This window comes from Pyrgilauda ruficollis, unplaced genomic scaffold (genome assembly GCF_017590135.1).
Source record: "Pyrgilauda ruficollis isolate IOZ18807 unplaced genomic scaffold, ASM1759013v1 scaffold6, whole genome shotgun sequence".
Classification (NCBI taxonomy): domain Eukaryota; kingdom Metazoa; phylum Chordata; class Aves; order Passeriformes; family Passeridae; genus Pyrgilauda; species Pyrgilauda ruficollis.
The window spans coordinates 16,872,635-16,900,621 of record NW_024527710.1 but is presented as its reverse complement, the minus strand read 5'-3'; the positions used below and the strand labels follow the sequence as shown (position 1 = coordinate 16,900,621).

The 27,987-nt window shown below is 43.9% G+C and overlaps 1 protein-coding gene across 12 annotated transcripts in view; it reads right to left on the bottom strand.

Annotated features, from left to right (window-relative positions):
* Positions 1-27,987, bottom strand: part of NFIA (nuclear factor I A) — a 242,455-nt gene that overhangs the window by 79,232 nt on the left and 135,236 nt on the right. For all 12 annotated transcript variants that reach the window (XM_041483201.1, XM_041483205.1, XM_041483209.1 and 9 more), the window contains exons 3-4: positions 27,292-27,357; positions 3,885-3,959 (exon numbers count right to left, since the gene is read on the bottom strand). In XM_041483201.1, the coding sequence (XP_041339135.1) occupies positions 3,885-3,959; positions 27,292-27,357 (141 nt within the window). The remainder of the gene's footprint in view (positions 1-3,884; positions 3,960-27,291; positions 27,358-27,987) is intronic.

The following is a 27,987-nucleotide window of genomic DNA, read 5'->3' as shown; positions in this document are numbered from 1 at the left end:
GTGGCATTCTCAGGCCAGGGTGCAGTCAGAATTCCCTTGTTTATCAGCACGAAGAATGATGTCATTTTGACAAATAACACACCACCAAACAAATATGTTTGATTTGGCTCTAGCCGGCGTTCATAAATCCTAAATCTTTCTTCACATCCTGGGCAGTGCAGTTTATCTGGCTGCTTGAATGACCTCTGAGGGAGGAGATCTTCCCAGCACATGGTGCAGACTCCAAGCCAAGGGGGGATGCATTCCCCATGCCTTTCTCCCTGCTCCAGCCCTTGCCAAGGGAAGGGGACACTTGGCACCAGAGGGTCTCCTCCAGTGCCCTGAGATGGCTGCCCACAGCCAGGGGAATATTTTCCTAACAAGGGGAGAAAAGGAGGAGGTTTCACTTGGCCAACAGCTGGCTGTCAGCTCCCAAACCCGTCCATCCCTGGCGCTTCTGCCTCTGAGCCTTTTGTTGTCAGCACAGACCTCTCCAGAGAGGGAAGAATGAAGCCTCTGTTATCTGGAAGGGTCTCCCCAGTATCTGGGGTGACAGACAACACTCAGAGAGGAGCTCACACCCTCTGCCTGCTAATAATGGAGGAGAACTGACAGCATGAGCTGCAACACCCACATCAGATGGGCTGGAGAGGAGTCTTTGTTTTTTCAGATGCACATCTCTGATCTCTTTTCTCTGTTTTACTAGGCTCTGCAAGACTCAGCAGCTGGGCAGCATTTCGAAAGAAAATCTGCATCTATAGGACTGAAGAAAGCAAGTTTCTGTTACCAACACAGTCTAGACTTGTTCAATAGCTCACAGAAAGTGTGATGATCAGCACTGATAGGCAAGGTAGATAACAGAAACAGCTGACCTTTCACTTGATTAATTCATTCCCCAAATTTGCATGACGGAGACAACTGCCTCTTACTTGAGACTCCTTGTCATGTGGACCTCTGGGAACTTTACTAAATAAACCCAGCACAAAATTGCTACCCACAATATTTTGTAAGATTAATTTTGGATAACAGCTGCCTCAGGTCAGTTAAAACTGGGGGAAATCACTTATTTCTATCATTGTATTACCAAAAGCAAGCACAGGAAGAAAAATAACAGTGGGCATACACAAAGATGACCTTTTTGGAAAGAAAACTGGTCTCAAATCAGGACACAGGAACATGCAGACAACCCAGAGAGGGTTATATCAACTTTAAAAGACCTTGCTTACCAATTTAGGCAAATATGCAGCAATTACCTTGTTCCTCTGTTATGTTAAATAATTCTTTGAATATAAGCATGTGAGTTAATACTGAGTTTTCTGGGAATGTGCTGCTAGACTTGACACTAAACATATCCTACTGGGTAGCCAGGGCATGTCAGGCTGTGGGCTTCTCAGACCTCATAAAGTAAACAAGGTTAAGGCTGGTCAGTACATGTCTGGGGCATCTCCAAGGAAAATCCAGGGTGCTATCAAAAGCAGTGTAGCTAAATCAGTTGCTGGCACTCTTCCCTCTGAGTCAGTTCTGAAGTGATATCCCGATATGCTTTGGGGACACTATTTTTGGTAGAGGTGCTGGCTTGTAGACAGGATATAAAACTGAGGTCTTGACCTCCCAGGATTATTAAAGAGCCCGTGAAAAACAGTGCAAACTCCCATGTCTGGAACAGATAAAAGCTGAATCTTTGTATTTTTCCCACCAACACCTTCTTTCTTATTTCTAATAAAGTCCATGCTCTTCCTGTGTGCAGGTGCCCCATCCTTGAAGGTGGTGCACGTCAACTGCAAGCAGAGGGAACATCTCAGACACAGCTCATAATTTGCAAAACATGCTGAGTGCTAGGATTTCTGATACCCAGTGTTTCAGTTTAGTTACAATAAAATATCAGGGAAAATTAATAAGCTTGAAACACGATGCTCACGAGGTCAGTGCCAAGCTCTGGGGGAGGCTGGGAAGGCTCCAGCCAGGAGTGGGGCACTTTCCTAGGAAAAGTGCACACATGGAGCACGGCTGACAGAGTCCAGAGCTCTGCTGTGCAGGGCTCCTCCAGGCAAGATAAGGCTGTGGGGAAATGGGATGCCTTGCAGAGGGGGAGGGTGAACCCTTCAGGCTTCAAAAGCCTCACGCTGTCACACTGAAATGAAGTGACACAGCACGGAGACGCTCAGATCCTGGTGACAACCCGGGCTTGTCCACCCTGGCTGCAGGAACCAGCCCGTCAGATGCCAAAGTCTCTGCTGAAGCACTTCAGCAAGTGAACTGATTTGCAAATGTGCTGAGCACTCAGCAGCTCCTCTTGACTTCTGAGTCCTCTTAACTTTGCCCTGCTCTCAAAATTCCCACCAGTTGTCAGGGAAGGAAGCTCAGGAGAAACGTTTTCTTCAACGTTTTTCTCTCTGCCTCTCTCCAGGGCACAGAGCTCTTATGTATCTCCCACTTGCCATGCTTTCCTTGTGCCATCATTTTCTTGTAAAGCAAATTTCCTAGTTAGTGTCTTTCCAAAAGAGGAAATAAACCAGGAAAATCCTCGGAGAAACTCTGTGTTCTCATGCAAAACCACAGATTTTCTACTAGGTTTGTGCCAGTTAGATTCTAGCCCCAGAATGACTTAAATTACACTCCCAGAGCCAGCACACAAATACATATTTCTGCTGTCTAGGAGGAGAACCATTTTTATCATTTAAAGAGACTGGTTGTACCCTAAGGTTTTAAAGGGGCACAGAGCTGAGGGTTTCACCTGGAGCAGTGGTGATTGGTGATAATGTGATAATATCTCCACACTAGCTGGAGAAAAGTTCACAGAATGGTTTGGGTTGGAAGGGATTTTAAAGATCACCCAGTGCCACTCTGCCACGGGCAGGGACACCTTCCACAACACTTCCAGGTTGCTCCAACCTGGCCTTGGACACTTCCAGGGATGAGGCAGCCACAGGGAAGAATTTTTTAGATCCCTAAAGAAACCCCTACAGGCCTGGCTTTGCAGCAGTGTCTCTGCAAGACCCTGTCCACACTCCTTCCTTGGACTATCTGGATTATGCCATAGCAAAATACAATCAATGCACCTTTGATCAATGGAACAGGGTGGTGACAGGGGCTCTTAATTTGGTGTTGTTAGTGAGTATTGACAAGCCTGTAATGATCATGCTGCAGTGTGTCACTCATGCTGGGGGCATTAGCATTCTTTAAAGGTCACATCCCAAATCCTTCTAGAAGCCAGAATTCCATACAGCTAATGGAAAACGTGGGCCTGGGGAGGTCAGGACATGTGAGACTATCAGGGCTGAAGTTGGCACAGTTGTTGGCGTTATTAATGACTTCAGCAACTTGCAGGTGTACAAACCCCAAATTCAGGGACTACCCTGAGTTGGAAGGAACCCACACAGATCATCAAAGTCCAGCTCCTGGCCCTGCACTGGGACAGCCCCAAAAATCACACACACGGACGTACACGTGGCATGGATGGACACAGTGTGAAAAAACAGCATCAGAAAATTTCCAGGTTTATGTGCACAGGTCAGGTAATTTCCTGAGGTCTGGTTACAGTACCAAATACAATACCCTTGGATCCTCCAAGGGATCCATGGGAGGCTGATTTCTGTATGCATTTGTCTGCACTCTGCCCATTTTCAGCTGGGTACCAGACAAGCTTATCAACTTGCGCATGCAAGTTTGCAGAATCGAATTATTTATCAGCTGACTTTAAAATTCTGCTGGTTTTCACCCATTAAATTTTCATCCATTAAAAGAAGTGGCACATAAATGCTGTCCACTGGCAAGAAAGAGGGGAGAAGAGAGTCCTAATTTTCAAGATGCTGTTTCTGAACTGAGGAAGGGAACAGTAAGAATCAAAGAAAAAAAATAACTTGGATTGCAAAAACCACATAAATCAGACACAACGTGATACTTACTTTGTGAGACTCTTACTAGCTCAGTCACACTGAAAACACCTGATGTGACAAAACTGTCCTGGAAGCCCAAATGTCCTACAAAACAAACAGAGAGAGAGAGAGAGAACTGCGATTAGCTTCAAGCATTTAATGACAGTATTCTCAAATACTTTACTTTCATTTAGACTTAAAATGTGACATCTAATTTCCCACTTAGCAGTAATTATTGTTTATGTAGGTGGGTAACCAGTCATACAGCTATGTAGGCTGCTTTGTGGTTTCTATCTAGAGGTTAGGAAAGCTAACATGACACATCAGCAGGGAGATTTTTACATGTTAAAGCATCTCAACAGGAAATCTGAAACAAAAGAGGACTATTTTAATAAACGGTTACCTTGGATGACCCCTAATGACTTCACAACTGAAATGAAAATACTGTACCTGGGAAACAGACAGGACAGCTAAGTTCCATAATCGTTTTAAACATTATTCTCTAAAGAAACATCTGATCAGGATTATCTACCCATTCATTCAAACCAAACAAGATTTAAAGACATATTCTTCATTTTTCTAAGGTTACACTAGGGGGATCTTAGAAGAGCAGATGGTTAAAAAATATCAAATTAAGGCCTTTACAACTAAAAAAAAAAATTAAATTCTAATTTAAATTTAAATTAAAAGCTAGGTTTTGAAAGGAAAAATAGATCTCTGCATAAGAAAAAGTATTAACTTGGTGGGCTGTCTGTAGGAACCAGGGCGGAGGCATCCACGCTCACTCCCCTGTGCAAGGAATGCCTCTCCACTCGGTATCAAAATGTGATGGCACTTTACATAACAGCATTTTCCTTCTTCTCTGCAAACATGCCTACCACCAAATGTTCATTTAATTTTCACGGGTATGCTCAGTGACAAAGGAGCAGCCCGGGCTGCAGCCCAGGCCGGGATCCATCCGGCGGGACAGAGCCGGACTTCCATCAGAGGGAGGGCTGCTCTCCCCTGGCCAGGCTGACCTCCTGCTTGGAAATCGGGGTCACAGGAGAAATCGCAGGATAAAGGGATTATTAAAAGAACTGTAAAGTCCTGCTTGCCCACAGGATAAGTGGCATACCTTTTTAGGTTGTCCTACTTAGAGTCACCGATTCCGGCGCACGCACACATTTATTATTGAATGTTTTGCAGGGGCACCATCTGCTCTGTTGTTAATTGTTTGTCAGGCTCAGTACGATTTCCCTGCGTTCCATATATTCTCCTGCACCCCACGCTCATGCTGGGGATACCTGTGCACCTTTCTCCAGTGGTCAGAGCAACAGGACTAATGCCACCTGCACGTTTGTACTCCTGGCTTTCTTTCTGGGGTTGTTTAAACAAACCCAGAACGTCCCACTGCCATCTCTACCTGTGGAACGGGATGCAAAAAGAATGCACCTTCTGTACAGGTCTACAGAGGGTGGAATGCCAGGCAATGTGTCAGGGAAAGTCTTGGGAGAGATCTGCAGGGAGGTGAGCCTTTCACCTCCAGCCAAGATCTGATGGAATTCTGCTCCCACACAGAAGAAGTTCCCTGTTTCTGCGAGGAGCCCACGGTGCCAGATGAACACAGTCTCTAAGCTAACAGACTCGAGACAAGTTTCTGCATCAGGCATGTTTTTATACTCCAGAAATAATGATGAGTTTTCAAACTGTGTATATGTATATCTTTGGGCATCCTTGTGTATGTGTGTATACATATGTATTATGTACACAAACATATAAATATACACAAATCTGTCATGCTCCAGCTGTAGATAAATGTACTATAAAATATTGAAATTGATGCTGAAATTCAACACAAACAAATTCCTCAATCTGCAAACAAGGTTTTTATTTACATCAAGAGAATAAATTTTTCCCTACTTCAAATGAAAAAAAATGTTCTTACGGGCTTTTATTTTTCCTTATTTTCAATTTAGAAATAGCTCCCAGATAGCTGTAAGTGCTCTTGCCTGATCTGCTTTGTATTTTCCCACAATAAAGGTGATGACTACCTCATTCTGCTTTTTAGAAACGGTTGCTGCCCATACACAACGTTTGCTCATCGCCGATTTCCCAAGTATTTTTAATATGAAGATCTACTTTTCATATGCTGCAGCAGACCTGCCTATTGAATTAAATGATCTGTGAATTAAAAATAATTCTCTTAGGTCTTCACTGAAACCACTCATGTGCCTAAAATTAAGCATATGCTTAAGTGCCTTGCTGGATCAGGGCCAGGACGCTTACTACTCCGCAGAGCCCTTCAGAGGGAAGCCAGTCCATGCTATGTAACTTCTCACACTGTGCTCATCATGGCAGCATCTGAGCAACTTCCAGAAGTGCATCCAGCAATGCCACGAACATCTGCCACGTGTTGTTTTTTTCTGCAGCACACCACACTGGCTCTGCTCTGCTGTCCACTCCCACCTGCATTTCCCAGGCAGGTTCATGCCGCACGGAGAGTGAAGGTGAAATTTAAATATGGAAGGGAAAAAAACCCTGAATCACAGCCACTATGGGATATTTGGCTGATTTTTTAAAGGGAAAACCCAGAGCCCTTTGTAGTTATCCAGTAAAAATGTGATTGTGGCAAGGCAAACCATGTCACACACAGGTGAAACCAGAAATGAAAGCGCCATTTTAAATACATTCTAACTCTCAGGGCATGACAGAAGATGAATACGTTATCTTGGACATGCTGACTTCAGTATTCCTATCTTGGGTACACTTGAAATGTCCACTTACTCCTGCAGGAACATTCCTTATTGGGAGCACATGTAATAGCAATCATTAAACAACAGCACGCAACGAGCATGGTTAGATTTTCACCCTTCAATACCAAAAATAAACATTTCACAAATGGAAGGTGAATTTCACAACTCTCCAATTTGATATTTACTTATAAACATTAAGAAATCGGGGGCTTGCCTTGCCAATCATTAAGAATACCCTGATAACCACAAAAGCCCTGCCCTTGGCTTAGAGCTGGATCATGAACGTATTTCAGGGTATGGCTGGTCTGTGAATTTGCAGTTCAGTAGAACCCCATGGAATTTTTAAAGGTTTGCCTGGATGGCTCAGACTAAAAAATCCAGGCCTAAGACTCTCATTTTTGCTGAGCTTGGACAACAATGAGAGAAGAAAACGAGGGAAATAGTACAAAGAACTTAAATGTGTAAAAGAAGAATTACTGGGAAACAGTAGCACTGACAAAAGATGTGAAGCTAACATCATTAACAGGGGTCAAAATGTATCAGTTTGGCTGAATTCTGAACGAGGAGAAAAACAGGTAAAGCCAAGCAATTACATACGCAGATGTTAGCATTAGGAAGCTCCTGCACTGAAAAGTTGATTAAATATCCTGAAATCTCCCAAGATTTACTTTTCATAGGGCACTTTACTGAAATACTCGCACTGTGATAATTTTGCTCGGCATCCAAGAGATGGGAGATTGAAACTGCTGTGTATGACAGCTTTGTGCAGCAGCCACAGTTGGGTAGTAAAGCAGGTGCTCAAAATGAACCTTGCAGAGTTCATTCATTGCAATTTTGGGTACAAATTAACACACGTGGCTGGCCAGGGCAGGCCCTGACTCAGCAAAGCCGCTGGAGCACGTGCTTCACTTCCACCACACGCCTGACTAAAGCACGTGCTCACTGCCCTGCCAAACAAAGATGGGCTGGCAGCCTCCAGGAGGAATCAAAATAAATGGTTCAATCACTCCTTTAGTCAAGTCTAGGGGCAGGTAGGACGTAGCTCATCACCTAAGATCTTACTTCAGCCCACAAGGATGATCATCTTTCCGAAAGGGGGAAAAACACCCAGGATAATAAAACCAAACTGAATAAAGAAGATCAGGATAGTAACTAGTAAATCACTGTGCACAACAGCATGACTTTATGGTACCAGGTACCATATGGAAAAAACATTTTTCCATAACTTGATGGCTGCTTTAATTGGGGAGAAAATTCCCAGTGCCATTTACATATTCTTCTTTTGGATCCCAGCAAAGAAGCCAGAAGAAAAGGCTTCAATTGCTGGAGCCTAATTCTGATCTCTCTCAAAGAAGTTTTAAACAAATCTTTCTACACCGATCAAATAGAGTTTCACCTCATTTTCTCCTAATTTACACTGGCAGAGGAGAAATCAGGATTAGGACTTGTTGTCTAGTGCTATTTGTTTTGAATTATTAAGCAAACATTCCTATTTCAATGAGTAAACGTGTACAAAGGCAACTAACCTTCGTCCTAAAATGGAGTTTACAGGGAGAGTATTGTCTGCTTTCCCAATTAATGCAGTAAAAAGGAGTCTCAGACGTTGAGCTACCAATCAAGAGCTTGTGTTGTAGCTTGAGAAAATCATGACTGATGCAATTACTTTTATGTAGAAAGTCTGAATATAGTCTATAGGTTAAAGTTCATCGGGTTATTGTTCCTTAATTGAATATCTGAAGATGTTTTCAAGGTGCTCAAGGTATAATTGTTATTTAATTAGCAGGCTTCCTTGCATAATCCAACAGTATTATTTTTGCTATAAAATAGTTAGATTGCACCATAAATATACAAGGTATTTTCTAAACAGAGATACAGCCAGTTTCCTGGAAGTCAAACTTAAATAAAACCAGGAGAGGGTTACTCCTTTGAAGATGAAGAAGTTCAAATCCAGTTATTTTTCTTCCACTACAATCTGAGTGACAGTGCATTAAACTTCAGAGAACAGCTTTTTGGGACACTTTGATACCTTTTCAGTGTTTTGAAATTACACAAGTCCCCCAAACTAGCACTGAACCCATTTCTAAGGCTTTTTTCATGTTCAGCATCTCACTATACATAGCCATCTTAAAACCTTAAAATAGTAATAATCAATTAGGGTCTCAAGCCTATTATCTTAACCAAATGCCTGATTAAAAGAAAAGCCCTCTCTGCTCGAAGTGCAACTTGATTCCTTTTGGTTTTATCCTCTATCTAGATAATCCCATGTTTCGCAAACAATGCGGAGCAATAATGTGGATGAGAAAATTAATGTCTGTATCACACAGCACACGCAGGCCTGGAGAGAGGGGATGTTATCAGAGGGAACCCAGCTCACCCCCAGGACTCCCAAAAGATTAGCTGTTCCATGGCTGAGGAGGATGGGGGTGAGGGAGTAACTCCTAATCTGCATTCTCCAGAAAAAAAGGGAAGGACTGAACATGCGTGCTCCAGTCAAGACCTTCATAACATTTACACTCTGCTTAATTGGAAGGTGAGTTTATCAAGGCTGGGCTGACCCAGCTGAGGCAGCCCTGCCACTGCTGAGAAATAGCTCAGCTCTATCTCACGCTGGAAATACAAAGCAAGATCCACGGGGCTAAGCTGTATATCTAAAAAAAAACTAACTCTGAATCTAAAAAAACATGGAGATGGAGGAGACCATCTCTGCCAGCCACAATATTCTGTCCAAGGGAATGTCTGTGCCATTCTGATGGCAGACAACACCAGGCTGGGATACAGCATGCAGGAACAATGAAATCTGCATTTACCAGCAGCTCCCAAATACTGATCAGAGCTGCCATGGTGGCCTTATTTTAATTGCTTTGCACAAAATGCATTCCTCAAATTTGTAACTGATAAACCTTTAATGGTAAACCAGACCACACTTTTAATTCGTGGACATTTTATAGAAGAGTTAAGCAAGTCATTATACATTAAGGTGATGCAGAAATCTCTCTCTCGTTCCCTGACAAATGCTCCTATTTCAGCTTGTTATTTCCAGTATAATTTTAATGCCACAGCAACAGCTCACCTTGGACAAATTGCACATTTTGCTACGAAAATAACTGTGGGGCCACACGTCAGAGATGCTGTTATTTTCCCTGACTCACTACCTGCCTTTGGCTGAGGTTTTAAGAAGCACCAGAACTTTCTTTGTGGCCCATAGCAGGATGGATTAGACCGTCCAGGGCATGTCGTGTTAGTACAATAGAGGAACACTTTTAAGACTTTAAAGTCATGTAATACAATTCTAGGCTGGATCTTTCTTGTTAAAAAAAGTAGAATGGGAGTGATTGAAAGAGAAAAGGGCCAATATTTGACAACAGAAATCAGCATAACCTCCTAACAGCGGCAGTCATGGATGACTGCCCTTTGACCCGGGGAGATTATGTGGGATTTCAATGACAACAGCTGGAAGTGAGCATGTGAGAATAGAGAACACAGATCTGAGGCCTCCTACAAAAGACTGCACAATCCCTGCCCAGATCTGAGTGTTGATTAGAAATTGTTTCCTGGTCCTGGCTTAATAGACTGTGATAATGAAAGTTTTGTTAACCCTTCACAATATGCAAAACCACTGGTAAATGATTTGCCTTTTTGGGTTTTAGCTAAAAAGTCTGTACCCAGCAGACAGTGAAATTGTCTGTCTAAAATTGCTTGCTTTTGTGGGTGCCCAGAGCTCAAGTTCAGCTCCTTTTCCATATGGTTTGTGGCCATTGGGAATCCACCTCTGCTGGGGGGAAGGACTCTCACCCTTCCCTAAGGAACCCACCTGAGCAGGGATGCTTCAGAGGTGAATCAGAACACAAATACACGTGTAACCTCATACCTTTCCTACTCGTGGCACTTTAGAATCTCTCATGAGAAAAATGCCTAATTATGCTTTTGATATTTGTCATATTGAGCTTCAGAGTCTGGGCTGCAAATTAATAAACGTGGAACCACAGCAAACATGGCACCAGGTGTGTCACCAACAGCCTGATCCTGCACGGATCCACTGTAGCCTCAGCTCTTAGGAGACTCAAACTCATTTTATATTTAAGTGCAGAGATAGTGGAATTAATGGAAACTTATTACCGTTAATGAACCGATTACAGATTGCAATCAATCATGTCAGGTTTTGCCCAAGTGGTGGCACACGGATAGCTCCTTTCTCTTGAAGACAAAGGTCTTCTTGAAACATTGAAAGCATTTCAATTCACATTAAAGACCTTGTGTAATGGAAACCATTCCAAGATCTAAGATGTCTGCTGTGGGTTTTCATTTCCGATGACTCCTGACATCACTGGGTACTTTTCAGTACTCGTGTGTGTGAGAAATCAGTTAAATACCATTTTTTGATATAACGATAAAAATGTAGAATCTCCCTGTCTACCATAAACCCAATTTGATACAAAAACCTGCATTAATACCGATAGGGGCCTATAGCTTGAAAAACAACAGATGTCTTAAATTAGCATATTTCTGTTTCAGGTCCTCCATCCAAAAATGAAATATTAAAGAAAAGCAGAAAAAAATCGTTATAAATGGTCATACTCATTTGGCAGCTTATAAAATAATATGCCTCCTCAAAAGCGTTTCAAAGTAAATGAGATGAAATCTACCTTGGGATAATAATTCTGGAATATTTATAGCATCCAACAATAAAAAGAGTAATAAAAAGAAAAGTCTGCCTCCCCAAAAATAATAATATCAAGGAGTTATTTATCTTCATATTTTCACATCAACCCTGGTTACAAGAGCAATGACAGCTGAGATCTCCATGGTCTGTGGTGACATTGCCAGTGACTCAGTGTCCAAATGGAGCTTCCAGGGAAAGCTGGCAGCATGTGGTGCTGCAGGGTGCTCCCTGGGCACCCACCAACAGGCACCCAGCCACCCCATGGGAAATTTGGGCACTGGAGGGGAAGACCCAGAAGGGAATATTGCCATCCCTGCCCATCTCCATCTCCGAGGTCTCCGTAAAATAACGTCCCAATCATGAGCTCGGCATTGCACTAACCTCAGGACCCCCAAGACAGCTGGGAAACCCCTTAAAGAGAATAATGTAAGGATCATAGCTCTATCCACTGGTCATTTTTTGATGTTTTTGTTCTGGTTTTTGACCTTATTTCTGGTGGAGCCTGAAAGCGCGGGTTTGTACAACGCGCTTGTCTGCAGCCGATCGCGCGCGCTCCATCGGCTGCCCTTGCTCCTCTCTCCATCACCTGCCCTTGCTCCTCTCACTCCTCACCAAGCATCAGCTGGTATTTTGCCTCCTGAATCTGCCCACTGGTTTCTAGGAAGCTGCTGGCAGGAGGAAGGAGCCGACGGCAGGGCTGTGTGCTGTGGCCGCGTTCCGGTCCGCACGCCGCCGGAGCGTGCCTTGGAACAGGCAGAGTCTACTTGGGTTTACACTGCTCCAAATTAGAATTTAGCTACAGTATTAATGCCATAAATATTATTGTTCATGCTGCGTGAAGAACATCAGTGTGAAAATAAACGTAAGGATATTTAAAAACTGGTGTGGAATACTTAGGTATTCAGACTAATCACGGGCTGAAATAAGCACATTTGTTTCAAATCCTGTTTATAGCACTGCAGCCCCTCCCTCCTTTAAATCTTCCTCTTAACCATAGTGATGTTTATTGAATACCTGTCATTTCTCCAGCAGCATGTGCCAACAGCGGCTCACCAGTGCCAGGCTGCATGAAAACCCTTCTGTCTCCTATTCTCCAAGGGGCTCCCTTAGATCAACCACTACCATACCCAATACACTGAAACCCATAAATTTGCAGATACTGTAGTCAAAATTCTTAACAGGAAAGTGCACCCATTTTGCCCAGTGTAGCATACTGAAATATCACATGGTGAGAAGCATTTCTCACCATGTGTAAACTGTCAATTTGATTTGAAATTAAAATTTTTGATTAACATGAGCATTTCTGAGCCTCCCGCTGGCAGCAGCCCTATTGCTGAAAAGTGACATGATTTGTGACACACATGCTGTACAGAAGCCCCATGCCAGCAATTGTTAAAACCATTTTCATTCTGCTTTAATACGGTATGACACTCAGGAAAATAATTTTAATATTTAGGAGAAAGAGGGTAAAGGCTTAAGGACTGAAGTCCTTTATGGGTGTAAAGCAGGATTAGAGCTGCACGGAAAATCGGCACGGAGGTCTCCCCATCTCACAAGTCATGTCTCTTTTCAGCAACAGGAACCATCTGCAGGAGGCTAAGAAAGGTCCACGCCGAAGCACAAAGCCTTCTTTTAAATCCAGTTGATATTTCAAACACAGCATGATGTACTTTCCACCTATGAATGCCGAGATGCTTGTGCACGGCAAAATGCTTGCAACTCCAGTAATTAAACCCTCTCGGATGGGAGGTAGGATTTTCTGGTTTCCACAGCAGTCTGTTATTTTTCCATGTTTATCATTTCCCCGGAGATAATAACATTTATAAAATACATCTTTTACGAAAGAGGAAAGTTTTGTGACTATTGAGACTTTTAAGGCCGGGAATCTACCTCTTCATCAGGGTGGTGGGAAGATTTTTGTTAGTTCGAACAGCTACCAAGAGACAACAAGAAGCAGGACAGATTTCAGGGCTCTGATGTACACACAGCAGGAGACAAAAGTTCAGAGGGGATTTTTATAAACGTAAGCCTGTGTCACTGCTGCAAGCTGCTGACTCAACTGTGTCACCTGCGTGTTTCTCAGAGCGGATCATTTTTTTTTCCAGTAACATCATGTTCTGAGGAAGTTTATCATGAAACAAGTATCACGAACAGTCATTCTGAGCAGCAGAACAGCTTTGATATGTGTCGACACGCATCTGACTTTTCTTTGAGCTCCTAACACTGTTCATCACATTAAACACTCTGCTCTGCTGGACTCTCTGCTCCTAGTAAACACAGCGATTTCTAATTGCCATAACACAGCAAGTTTAAAAAAAACATAGTATTTCAAAAGTAATTTTAGATGGTGAAATGAAATACCAGGGTGATTCAGATGCCCTGGAAGTATTCAGGCCTAAACATAAAGCCATGGGCTCATTTACGTTGATAAGAGAGCATGGGAACACAATCTGCATGAAAAACATGATCCTCAATAAAGCTGTGATACACAGTTACTACAAGTATGCAGGTTCTTTTAAATAAGTCTTAAGTTTAAATAAGCATTGTGTGTAAATACCTCGCTTTAATTAGCATTTTGCCAACAAATTATACAACTGCACTCAAGGATGCTGTAATTATTTCAGCATCTATAAAACCCTCCCTCAGCTGGTGGGAGATAAGTATACTCTCCAAGGATTGAAGGAGCCTGAAGCCCTGAGGACACAGAATTAGGGGACTGTAAAAAGAGGTATTGGGGGGTTTTTAATGTGCATGTTAGCTTACAGTTATAGGAATAATCCATGTATCCAGATAATATGGCAGGGTTCTCTAGGAAAGCCCAGAGTCCAGGAGGAGCTGCTGGAGACAGGGTCAGGCGAGGGCAGCTCCCCTGCCTCACTTTGCTGGGTGATAAGGACACAAACCCTGGTGACTTTATGCACTGGTTCTCCTCTCATCCTCCCTTCCTGGCACTCCCCTCTCTTCACACCACGGCGCTTCTAAAAGACTGTGGCAGGACACCACGATAATGGAAGTATCTGCTCAAGATTAGATTGTACAAACGTGATGTGAAAGTAAGGAAGCTGGGCATGGAAGCTAAGTCCTGGTCCAGTGGTGGTGGTGTCAGTTCTCAGCTGTAATTCACAGTAAATTCCATGGATATTGTGTATTTAGCTGTTGTCCTTGAAATTGAATCTTTGGAGTCTTCTCTCCAGGAGTCTCTTACTCTGTTCTTTGCACAGAACTAACTCTGTTAGCTTTTAGCCCCAACTAGACTGACGTGCTGACGTCTACTGGTTACATATTAGTTATTTTAACTAACTTTACACCTTAGTTATTCTTGTGTCTGGGGAGGGAAGAGATTTGTCACCAGTCACATCATGTCATGCAATCATCTGCCTCTGACTGGCTCCTCTGGGAGAGTGAAGGTGCACGGACAAAGTACTGCACACCCCTGGAGGCAACACAACCCCGTCCCGGGGTGACCCAGGCTCTCCAGGCTCATATCCCAGGCTTTGCCAGGTCTCTGCCTCCCCAGGCAGTGAGGAGGAAGGCCCAGAGACTGAGTGGCTGACTTCCCAAGCTGCGCTGCACTCAGGGTTAACCACGCTTTCAGACAGCAGTGGAGAACACCCAGTGTGCGAGTGGGCAATTCCCCAGCCAAGTCCCAAACTAGGGACATAAATCCAGCGGGAACAGACTGCTGGGTGTGGAAACCAGCAGCAGAGCTCTGCACGATGACTGAGACTCTCTTTCCGTTTCACTCTAAGTTTGTGTTTTGTAGGGCAGGATGCCCTGTCTACATTCCTTTATGGACTAAGAATGGACATTTATTAACAAGTGCTTGGGCGGACAGCCCAAAACTACAGACTCCTGGCCTGGGACTGCAGGACAGAGAGGGCCAGTGACCCCCATTTGTGTTTACTGTACTTCTGCAGACACATGTTGGTGTGATGGGGGCATTCACTTTCCCAGGTTCAGGCCAAGGTCAGGCCAGAACACGGACCAAGTTTATTTTTCTCCTGTAATCTGCTCAAGCTGTAGCCCAAAGGGGGTCTCAGAGTTCACTCACTGTGAGGGATTCAACATGAACACAGTAAACAGAAGAGACAGAGAGGGACCTTGCTCATCCCTCACTGATTTCAAGTGCTTGTCCCACGTGAGGCAGATTGGGTGGTTCCAGGGGAGGTGCTCAGGGAATTGGGATGACATTGGTGGGATGTCCCATCCCAGGAGGGCGCCTGCAGCAACTCAGACATGCTCTTGGGGTACCAGTGAGGACATGGGATGAATCTGTTGCTGGAAGCTGGACTGGAGCTAAGCCTTTGCACTCCCTTCCTGTGGTAGATTTGCCTTTCCAGACCATCTAACCCACCCCAGCAGCCAGTGTGTGTGGCACAGTGCAATACCCAGGGATGCAGAAACATGGCACTGGCGTGGACTGCCCTATCCTCATGTGTTTAAGACAATCTGAAGATACCACAGAGGCCAGGACTTCATATTTTTGGGCCACACTTAGCAGTCTGACAGTTTGTACTCTGACTGACTTTCTAGCTGGCAGGAAAGAATGAGAAAAGGAAAAGGAATTCCACTGTCAGAGAGCTTTACATTAAACTAAAGGCAGTCTGGCCTGTGACAGTTGGTACTCTGACTTTCAAGCTGGCAGGAGAGAATGAGAAAAGGAAAAGGAATTCCACTGTCAGAGAGCTTTACATTAAACTAAAGCAACTCAGGTAAAAGAAAACCCATCTATTACGGTTTATGATGCATAAACATTCATTTCTTCTCTGATCCTCCTTTGCTTGCATTACTGAAATGCAGAAATAAAGGGAAAAATAATGATGGATGGCGTTTGGAAAAGTTAGAGTTCAACTCAGGATGGATGCGATCCCAAACATTTCAGATTCTTATCTCATCGTAATTGGAATAGCTGAACCTCTCTTGTCTGCAAAATTAGACACGGCATCCTGTGAGAATGGGCTCTTTTTCACAGAACTTTAGTCCCCAGACACATGAAAGAATGAAAACAAGAACTGGAACAGAACATTTTTACTTTTGAATAATGGCTTCATTTGGGCAGCTTAGAACAAAACTTTACTGGAAGAGCTGAGGAGGAAATTGTCTCTTCCAGTGTGCCCATGCCTAGACAAATTCTTCTACAGAGCATATGAGTACTTGTCAAAAATGATAATTTATCTAAGAAACTCCCATTCTGTAGAATTCAAAAGAAAAACAGAAAGGGAAAAAGTACACGTGGGCAGTTGATAGACTGTCCACTCTTCTACTCCCCACATCTAATGATGAAGAAATCATTCAGCCAAGTCCACATGCCCTGCTGGATCCACCTTTGCTCTTGAGCAACTCTGTCTCAACTCTGTCTGCTCTGGCTTGTCAGGATGAGCAGGAGAGGGGTGGGTGACTTCCTCCAGAAGCAGAATCTCAGGTCCAGAGCAATTGCAGTGTTTGAAACATTTTGGTTTTAAAACTCCCTGAGGTTCAACAGAGGGAGATTAATTCTCAAAAGACCTGGTATCTCCAGTGATTACAGAGGGACAGGAAGGATTTCAGGTTCACCACTGATAGCTTGATTTAATGCCTACTGTTAAATCCATGTCTTAGTCCCCGTATCTCCATCCTCACAGTTTTCTCTGGCTACTTTTTGTTTGTTTGTTTTTTCAATTCAGAAGCCTGTAAAGTACAAGTGCTGCTGAGTTAATGTTAGCATAGATCTGGAAGAAAATTTCCTTTCTCTCCCATTTCATGCCCCAAGCAATCTCTCTTGACATTCTCCATCCTCACGGTTTTCTCTGGCTACTTTTTGTTTGTTTGTTTTTTCAATTCAGAAGCCTGTAAAGTACAAGTGCTGCTGAGTTATCCTTGTGTTGCTGCCCTTCATCCGGTTCGTTTGCAGGAGGGAATAATGATCTGTCACCAAGGTAAATTCACTGCCTGGCAGATAATGCCACAGTGTTTCTGCTGCCCATTTCACAGTAAGACATTCTTTTTCAATGATGCTGCATCTCTGTTCTCGTGGGAACAGTTTACGGCTGACATAGCAATGGTAGTAATAACAACTTACATTTATATTGTACACGGGATGATCTTTACTTCCCTCTCCTTCTAACAGTGGACAGCCCCCAGTCCTACTGCAAATCCATCCTCATGGCCATGGCAGACAGAAATCTGGATTCATTAATACTGAGCTGCCTCATTCCTCAGCTGTTTGCTCAGGTTTTCACATCCTTTCCAGCCCACTTTGCCACTGATTTAAATGGAGCCGTGGGCCACTACCCTACCACTGCTCTAAGCCTTCCCTCACAAAAATCTGGGGGGATCCCCTCCTGCCTCAAACTGCAGCCTCCTCAGTCTGCCAAGCTGCTGTCCAGCCTCTCCTGTCCCTCACCTCTTCCCTTCCCCCTGCAGCTCCAGCTCTGGCACGCTCGGCTGTACGGCAAAATTGGCTCCCCTCTGTACGGCGTGGGGGACAGGGCCAGCTCTCTGCATTCTGCTGCTGGAAACTTCCTGAATGCGAATTCCCAGATTCTGAAAATCAGGACTTTGAGGTCTAACATGTGGGAAAATTGCAGGAGGTCTGCAGTGCAAAGCTGGTCAGGTGGGGACACCCCCCCAAACACCAGCAGGTTTTCAGATGGAGATGCAGCTGTCAAAGAGCCTTCTGTTACAGATAAAATCTTAAGAGTAAGGAATTAAAGTAGAAAAATAACTGGGACAGGGCTCTGGGTTCTCTGTGAGTGAGAGTGGTACAGCTACATAAGCAGTATCCCTCCCTTATGATCCTGGGAGAAGAAACACCAGCCAAAGGTTTGGCTCAGCATGGTCTGAGAGCTGCTTGGCTAGGGCAGGGCGACTGCTGGGGTGCCACGGTGGCCCCATGGCAGGGCACACCACAGCCAGGGTTAGGGTTCTGGCTATTTGTCCTGCAAAGGCCAGACAGAGAGAAGATAAATGTTTGGATCCCCTGGAGCAGCCCTATAATTCCCTTGTGCTTCCCTCGCCAGGGATGGGAGCGAGGTGCTGGCTCCTCACACCAGAGTGTGGCTTGCAGCAGATCCCCTTGCTTCAAGTGCAAGTGAGGGAGGGCGGGAGGTAATGATTAGAGACACTCTAAAATGATTGCATTAATTGAACCTTATGAAAATGGAAAACAATGGCAGTGGGTAATAATAAAACCCCACTGTAACTATGCACATCTCTTGTTTACTAGAAAGTGCTTCACTGACTACAGATTTACTCTGGGGCACAGCAGGAAACTTTTCTCCTTTAAATTTAATCAGCCCTTTTTTGCCTTTTTTTTTTTTTTTTTTTCCCTTTCAGAGAAAAATACCAGCTATTAGATCTCTGTTTCCCATCCACTCCTAAGACTCCTCAGTGCAGTGCCTGGAGGTGATAGTGTGAACTCACTCAAGAATGTGAAGGCATTTTATAAATCATTTGGTTCCAGCAGGAGGGGGAGAAAGGGAGAAGGCAGAGGGATGATATAGTTTACAGCACACACTCAGCAGTAACTCCCAACTGTCAAACTTCAGCATTTTCTTCAGTTGCAACAGTGGTTAACAAAAAAAATGTTAAGACAGCAGACACGAAATGCACATAGCGAGCAGCACATTTAATCAACTTGCACCTTCCTACCACCCCACTGCCCAAATCTATCCGGACACTATCACAACCCAGAAAAAAAAAGTTGCACAAGTGAAGATAGGGCACTGAAAAAGGAGCAGGAAGGAACAACACGAAGCGCTGTAAACAACTTGCGGCGCCCTTTTCTGTGCCAGATAACAACAGCAGAGTGAAAGGAGTGTGTTTACAAGCGTGCCTCACTCTCCTCACCTTCCTCCTGCCCCTTTTGCCATGCTCACTACCTCCTGGGAAAATATTTGCGGACCATTGCAAATAAAAGCCTCCTTCTCACTTTCCAAGAAATGGATCTGGTACTTTTCCATTTCAGTCACACCAGAGCCAGGCTTCAGAGGGGATTTTATTCTCACAACTCCATGAGAGTCCCCCTAAACTTTCTTTTCAGTTCCTAGCTAGCAACTTCTGCAATTAAAAAATAGTATCTAATTATCTATAGGAGTGATAAGGCTTTTTTTGGGACTCTGGTCTCACTAAAGTGCCCCCCCTGACAACAGCAGCAGTGCCCTTATGCTGGTTTCAGGAGCTGTGCATTGCCCTCCACATGCACCTCCCTGCTGGGGTACACCACTCCAGGCTTACAAAATTAAGGTCACTTGGAAAGCACCTGATTTACCCAAGAATCTGCAATATGTGCAGACACACGGGTTTTTTCTGAGTGTGCAAACCACGTATGAGTATGAAGGTCTGGATCCATTTGAAAGCAAACCACCTTGTACCTGTAAAACCACAAGATTCATAAAGGCACTACGCCACAGGCAGAAACCGGAGGAAGGTGTGAAAAAATGACACACATTTCCATAGTGTGTAGATATATTTGGAAAGGTCTGGAGGCAACAGAACACCTCCTGTGCTGGTCAGGAAGTCAGAGCAAAAGAACACCTGAGTGTGAGTGGGGAAATGCAATCCCTTATCTACACTTGGACATTCCCATCTGGATGAACCAAGCTCTGGCTGAAGTTTAGGTGCTGGTGGATCAGGTACAGTGAAGGGTAAGTGGAAGGAAAAGTACATTTTGCTAAGAAGTGCCAGACTGGCTGGGACTGGAGTCACAGAGAATCTCTGATGCCTTTGGGTGGACTTGCTGGAAAACAGAAAGACACCCACCCACCCACTGCTGCCACTGCCTCTGCCTCAAGCCTTCATCCCCCTCTGATTTCTGCAGGAAGGGAGCCGGCGCCTCCCCAGCACACAGCACAGCTCCCAGCACATTCCTAACTTCCAGTGGTTTGACCACAGAGGGCAAAATTTTGGCCAGGGAGCACTTCGGATGGCAGGAGAGCAGCGGTGAGCCAGCCTGGGTTCCACTGCTGTGATCTCTGAGTGGAGAGTTCCCACTCACTGCCACAAAGAGACACCACCTAAGCAGATGTGGAGTAATGAATACTTCGGTGAAGCGACTGATTTCAGAGGGGGCTTTTATCCACAGGCCCTGTATTTATAGTTCAAGCCTTTTCAATTAATACGCACACCCTAAAAGAATTAAACTACTAATTATCACATTTTACTGTGGTTCACAGAACTTTCATCAGATCTAGTAAATGAAATCACGAGTTCAGCAGAAGAAGCTTTACTGCGCCAAATTATGTCAAGGGTATATCATGTTGATAATAAAAGATCACTTGGTTGCAAGCCTAACCTAGAAGGTTGGGGAGGCGTAAAAAGTTCACATTTTGGATCATGCTGCTCTGGTGTGGGCGTTCTGTGTTTTTTCTCTTGGTTATTGTGGAAGGCAATTCTCCTGCAAGTAAAATTTTCCCCTTGTCTTACATTACCGAGCATTAGGGAATTTTTACATAGAAAAGGCAAATAGAAAGGTTTGGGGTTTTGTTTTGCAAGCCAGACCTTGGCATCACATCCTCCCTCCACTAATAAACTCCCCTCTCCACTCAACAGAAATTAAACGATGCCCACACCACAAATAAACTCCTTTCCCTAAGTGCCCAGCTTCCTGGTGGGCAGGGTGGTGTTCCAAGGCATCCTTCAGCCTGTGGTCCGCTCCGGCGGCCGCAATTACCCTGACGCAACCCAGCTCTCAGCTGTTAATTAAACAGCAACTCTCTCAAGAAGAGAGACATTAAAAACAGTCGTAGTGGAAGCTGGTGGTTGCTCACAGCTCCAGCTGCCGTGTCCTGGAACATGGGACGTGGGCAGGATGGCTGCCTGCTCATCCCAGCGCTGCCACAGAGCAGGGGGCAGGGACCTGACACCCTCGGGACAAAGAAAATCCTTGACCCTGCAAAGGGAAGCTCAGGAGTTCCCTAAGAGGCTGCTCCTGGCCATCCCGTTTCCAAGCTGCCCTCTAGGTGGCCCTTGCTGTTATCTTGTGGATAAAGATTCATGGGATGGAGCAACAGAATAAAAATGCGTTTTTGAAACGACTTAGAATAATGGCAGCTGTATTTATGCACCTTATCTATTGGAAGGGTTCATCGCCCTTTTTCTGTACACACACAATGGGAAGTAAAAATACATACTGGAAACACACTTATTTCTCCTCTCCTTTGTAGTGCTCAGCCACTCCAAGCGTAATGAACGTTTCATGTCATTCAAGCATTGCTTTGTCATGCTATAAGCATTCATTTCATGCTTTGAATATTTCCTGTCATACTCGCCTTGGATGAATTTTTTGTGGGAATGCTTTGCTTGTGGAGGTTAATGGCTAGCAGCAGTGGAAACTGAAGTCCTCTGTCAATCCCCAAGCCTCGAGCACTGCAGGTCACTGATGAGAAGGGTCTCCAGCCACCCCCAGCAGAGGCTGCCCAGCTGACCCCCCTGACATCCCCCTTTCTGGCCTGACTGACAGTCAGAGCCATTTGCCATCACTGGATTCCCCCAAGAGAGTGCCAGCCACTGATAAGCAGGCTAAATCCTGAGCCTACCACAGGACCCACTAAATCCTGGAAATGGTGTAACTCTGCCTCAGTCTGGACTCCAAAGAGAATAGGGTATTATAGGGGAAAATAGTGTTTTCTTTCCTAATAATTCAGATGACTCTTCATGACAGTCAAGAATCTGGATGGGAAATACACCTGGACGCTGCAAAGCTTCAATGCTAGATTATTATAATTGAAATGCTGTATTTCTAGTTCTTTTTGGGAACGTAATGCAATGAAATAAGACGAGGGAAATGCAAGACTACATCACACATAAGCTAAATTTATAACCAGACATATCTGCTTTTGTTTCCTTGGGAAACGCTGGCTCTCAGAGCTGCCTACAGGCACTCTCGGGGGGTGATGAAACACAGGTTGGACCTCATCAGACCTTTCTTGGCTGATGGGTCCTCTTAAGAGTCAACATCCCATCCTGCCCAGTCCCAGGGAACCAGAAGAGACCAAACCCCACCAGCCCTCCCTGACTCGGCCACAGCTTCCAAGCCTGGACAAATTTCCCCACTGCTGTTCCCAGTCAGCACACAACGTGATCCGTAAGGGTGCAAATCTGTTCAGAATTTGGTCCTGGCAAGTTCCAAAGGTGCAAACAAGCTGACATCACCAGGAGCTCTGACTTCGGCGCCAGCGATGAGATTCCTTATTGGAAATGCTAAGGGCTTTTTTTTTAAAGCTTTTTCTGAAGAAAGTTAATTTTAGATTAGTCCCTCAGGCTGTGATAACTCCTCAGCGTGGCTCTGTAAACAAGAGAGGAGAGTCTTCTTGCATTTATAAGATTCTGATGCAAATAATCCCATGAACAAGAACATTAATAAAAGCTGCCGTTACTGTATTACTGCCTTTGCAGCTGTAACTGATAGAAAACTTTCTCTGCAAGGCTCAGTTATCTCCTGAAAATGAGGTGTTTCAGGAATGTTAGTCATCTGAGACCGTGTGTTTTCTAACAGCACCAGCTTCAGCCTTGTGTGTTCAGAGGACTGCTGGCGTCCTTGCACTCCTCAGGTGGGAGCTGAGGGGCTTATCCAAGGACAGAGGAGCCTCCAGACAACCCCAGCATCTCCTTGGAGAGCTGGCATCAAGCTCTGTTTCAGCTCTGAAAGCCTGCGAGGCAGCTGGACTCCACCTGAAGCAGTGGAGAGGAGAGGTCAGGCATGGCCTGAGCAGAAGGGATGGCTTTGGAAGGCAGGACATTTCCCCTTGTGAAAAATCTAGCTGTGGAATGAACTGGATGTCACTCAGCTGCCATTTAACCTGGAATGTGTGTTGGGGACAGCCACCGTGAGCTGTCACTAGTTCTCTGCCTGGGATGAGGGTTTGAAGGGTGAGCTCTGTGTCCAAGAAGAGTGCCCAAGCCTTGGGGCAGGCAGGCACTGCTTCCACTGGCCCGAGCTATCCCACTGCTTGGAATGCCACATTTGGGACCAGAAATAAAGCATTCACAGAGGGACTGGACTCTGCAGCTTGTTAGTTTAGGCAGAGGGGTCTTCCCACACATAATCTCCTCCTCCCTTTCAGCCGAAGCTAAATCATGCCTTCTGTGACCAGCGTTGCCTGGAGAAGAAGAAACTTCTCTTTGCATTTGTTCCCACTGTGGCCTTCTCTTTCCCCCACAGCTCAAGGACCAGAAAGTCTTCCTTTCTGTTTTTAGGCATGGAAAAGTAAGCATATACTTAAACTTTTTTTTTTTTTTTAAGGTTTAATACTCAAGTCCAACCCTACTTCAGCAAAGAATTCACAGATGATATTTACAAGTCCAGTGTAATTACTGCAGGGTTGAAAAACGAGTTCTGCGAGTTACGGTGCATCATTGTTTTGCTTTTTTCTTTCTTTTTTTTTTTTTTTAATGTTTCAGTGAACAATGTGCCTTTCATTTCCTGCAGTGCTGTTAAGGTACTTGCAGCTCAAAGCAGTGAGACTGCATTAAAGCTAAAAAGCGTTTGGTTTGGGCATTACACATTTTTATTTTTTAGAAAAATGCCTCTCCCTCTTCAGAAATTGTTTGAGCAATGGATTTGGCACAGGTTTGCAGTCAGCTGCAATAATGAATGCTGCCCTGCTCACTTGAAATGGGAGAATTTACCAACTTCTTTAAAAAGAACTCGCTCATCTACAATCAAAGTGCTGTGCTACCAGCTCTGAGGCACCAAATCACAGTCCCCTGCTGGAGAGGCACGAGCAGCCTGTCAGAAATGACACAGCATTCTCCTGCTCTGCACAGCACACCTCGTGTGCACCTTTACGCTGCACTTATTAATTCACCAGTGCCACCACATCAAACACAAACACTGCCTGACATCCATTTACTGACAGCAGCAGCACAGCTCTGTACCAGTTATTAACTGCTCTGCTACATCCTCCCTGCCTTTCTCCAGAGTTCAGCTCCTGATGGAGCAGAGCAAAATCCAACTTTTCATATTCTCTGAAAGCCAGAATCGGAAATATCCCCGCTTTGCAGACAAAAAGACCAAAAGGTTTCCCTACAAAAGTTTAAAATAATCCTACTTACAAAAAGAAAATCTATCTGATAGCTGTTTCCATGACTGAAAGTGAAAATAAAAGCCTGAGAGAGTGTCCATAGCAGTGCTGAGCTGGGAATTCAGTTGTTCCTGATCCCCAGGCATGCAGTCACTTCACTACATCAGACTACCCATTTTGTCATCCTCACTTCACTGGAAACTACTTTGTTTATAAAACACAACACCAAACCAGTGCATTTAACAAGCTTTTAAAATCAATACCCCCCCCCCCTTTTTTTTTTTTTTTTTTTTTTTTTTTTTGATTGGGTGAATTGCAAAATCACTTTGTGGTGCCAACTGAAATGAAGCTTTTACATACCATTAGGCAACTACAAAAGTGGGGAATTTTCCACATGGGTGTTCCACCCAGCTGGTCAGAAAAAAAAATCCCTGGTTTCAGCAAAATATCAGGGCATCAAAAAATGTTCTTGCCTTTCAGATGAAGTTGCTGGCCTCTTTCCTTATTCCTCCTGCAAATTTCCTCACCCATACAACAAGCAGAGGAATTCTGGATTTTCTGCCTCTCCCCAAAATGCTGTTTCCCATGGTGACAGAGCAGCACTGTGCACACCCTGTGTTAGTTTTACCCCCAGCTTCAGCATAAAACATCTGGACCTTGGACTGTCCATGCACCAACAAGCCCTGTCTCGCCTGCAAGTTTGGTTTTCATGGCCATCATGCTGCATCTCTGTCTTTAGAAATAATTAAATGCTTCATATTTCTGTTAAATATTTGCAGTGGTGACTGGATGACTGCCTGGAAACTATTCTGGCTTAATGAAGGCTGAGGGAAAGACCAGAGTTGGTGCTGAAGGCACCACTAAGAGCAGAAGGTGTCACCATCTTCCCTGTCTGTGATGATCCTGATCCAGAAAATGAACAAGCAAAGCCCACTAGAAAAAAAAAAAACAGGAGTGACTCTAAAAGAGAAAAGCTTTTTTTTTTTTTTTTCCCCATGAACTTCACTTCAATGAAGGTTAGACATACAGGCTTTTCAAAACAACACATACAATTTAGGATGATAAATTAAAATCTGTAGTAGGAGGCCTTCTTTTTCAGGGCCGTATAGTTGACCCTTCTGAACCTACATTACTCAAGGTATGCAAAATATATGTGTATAATAAATAGCTCTAGAATTTATGGAGTGGAACAGAAAGGATATTAACAGGCAAGTAGAGAGGCTGTATAACCCTCACAAGGCCTTTAAAGATTTATTTTTTTAAAATGAAGGAATGCATGCATGGAAAAGGCAGCACTGAATCGATACACTTCTTTGTGCCTTCCAGAAACACATGCAAAAATGCTTCCAGATCTGCCCTCAATCTGGCCACTCCACTGTTGGCATCACTGGGAATGAGATTATTCACGATTCTATTTTTTCTTCTACTAAAAAAAATAATTAAAAAAAAAAATTTCCTCTCTGTGTGGGCTCATTCCCACTCTCAGTAAAATCAATTACGAGCCTCCCATTGACTCCGGAGGGATTTGGACCAGGCCCTGTGGAAGTGGGTCTACAGCAAGTGTAGAACAACGCAGTTAATATGATTTATTGTGTCTGTTTCTGTGCGTGCAGTTTTTCATTTTCTAAAGGCTGCAGTTTTGCTTTCATCCTCACGTCCAGGAGATAAGAGCTGCAGATTTGTGTTGATCTACGCCGGGTACCCCGGAGCTGGGGGCTGTGTGTGCTGGGAATGAGCTCAGCCTGCCCGGGGGGAAGGAGCCCTTCAGGGCCAACACTCTGCCTTAGAAAATCTCCCACACACGCACTGCAGAAGGTGCAGAACCAGTGAGGAGGCTGCTGCTGTGGTGGGGAAAAAATACCCTTTAGTAAAACTGAGAAAAAAAAAAAAAAGAGAAAAATCCTTTTCCTGTTTATTAAAAAAAAAAAATTTAAAGTACCTATTGCAGGTCAGCAGCAAAGTTCCAAGAATTCGCTAAAAGATTGTTTTACAAAGAAGACTCAGGCTCCAAATCAGGGATATTTCATTTCACTAGGCTTTTACAGATTCTACATTATTAAACACTGACATTGCTGCTTTTCGGGGCAGTTGTTGAGTAGCAAGCTTTGTTAAAGACTAAGAAACTGCAGGGTAAGATGAACTGTGCTTTAATAGCTGCGAAAGAATATTATTTAAACACGAAATAATAACATGCTTGGTGCCTAATACATTCTAAATTAAAATATGATTTAATAAACACAGGCAACATATTCCCCATAAAAAAAAAGTTCTGATTGTAGCTAAAAGAAGTCAAGAAAAACTATTAATAATAATCATCACTTATTCTAATTCCTAAATATAAGTAATTGCCGATGGGCCAACAAAAATTGTTGAGGTCTACCCTAGCTAAACACAAAAAGGAAGAGAAGCTGTTCCATTACACACATAGTCATCTTTTCACATACAGTCCCCACAGAAATCCACTATTATTGAATGATTTTTTTTTTTTTCAGGCTGCTTTACAAAGCCAGCTATTGGTCCAGTAAAAGCCATTGCTTCAACTTTGAATCTGTCCTGGTGCAGAGAATATGAGTTTTCCCTAAAATTGCCAGTTCTTCTAATGCTTCCACTCCAGCCACTGCCGCTGGAGAACGCGGAGAGAGGCACCGAGGAGCTGAGCTGAACATCCCTGATCTCTTCTCCTGTTCTATCTACTGCCCTGAAGGTCATGACTCAAGGCCCAGGGACTGAAAGCCTTTGCTATGGAGGAATAAGGATAAGGGTTGCATACAGCAGGCTCTTTAATGGCATCTCCCTAATTAAAATTAATTTTAAAGGGGGAAAAAAAAAATGTCTCTCTCCAGGACTGGACAAAGGAATGCTACCTTAGATTAGTGACACAGTAGCATTTTAACCATGAGGAGAGTGCACAACCTGTTTGTAGCCATCCCATGTCAAATATTCTGAATCATCTTTTTATATAAGACATGGGGAAAAAAAAAATCTTTATAAATATGGGCTGTTTTAATATCCCAAAGCAGGAGCAGCAGGTAAGAACTTACCATTTTCTGGCTGGTCCTTAATATCAGCTTCACTTGGCTGGCTGGGACTTTCAGATTGACTTGAATCTGAAAAACATAAAATACAGCCAAAAATTACAGGGTCTGCTGTGGAAAATAGATCAGAGGCGCCAGACTTCCTCAAAAGGCTGAGAGTACAAACTGAGGACAGGAGTGTTGCACTAGGACATGATAATGCAAAAGTCCCGTGCCTAGGTAACATGTTTGCTAGCCAGAAAAAAAAAAAAAAAAAAAAAAAAAAAAAAAAAAAAAAAAAACCTTATTCTAATTCCTAAATATGAGTAGTAAAACAAAACTCAGTTGCCGATGGGCCAAGAAAAATTGTTGAGGTCTACCTTAGCTAAACACAAAAAGGAAGAGAAGCTGTTCCATTAGTGGCACTACACAGAGTGCTTGGGGTGTGTGTGTTGGCATAAATTAAGCTTTGAGAATCCTTCTTTTTAAAGAAGGCATATTTAAACGACTCTCCTACATGTTTTTTTTATAATGCAGCCTCTATGTTGTATACAAACCAGAGCCTTACTCCAACACATAGTAAAGTCTCAAAACATATCTCCAAGCAGGCATAGAAAGGTAACTTAGCAACCCTACATAGTCGTGGAGATTGTTGGCTACACATTTCTGGAACAAAATCTGCAAAACTGAGGGAAGAGCTGATTTTTTTGGCGTGCTTTCGCA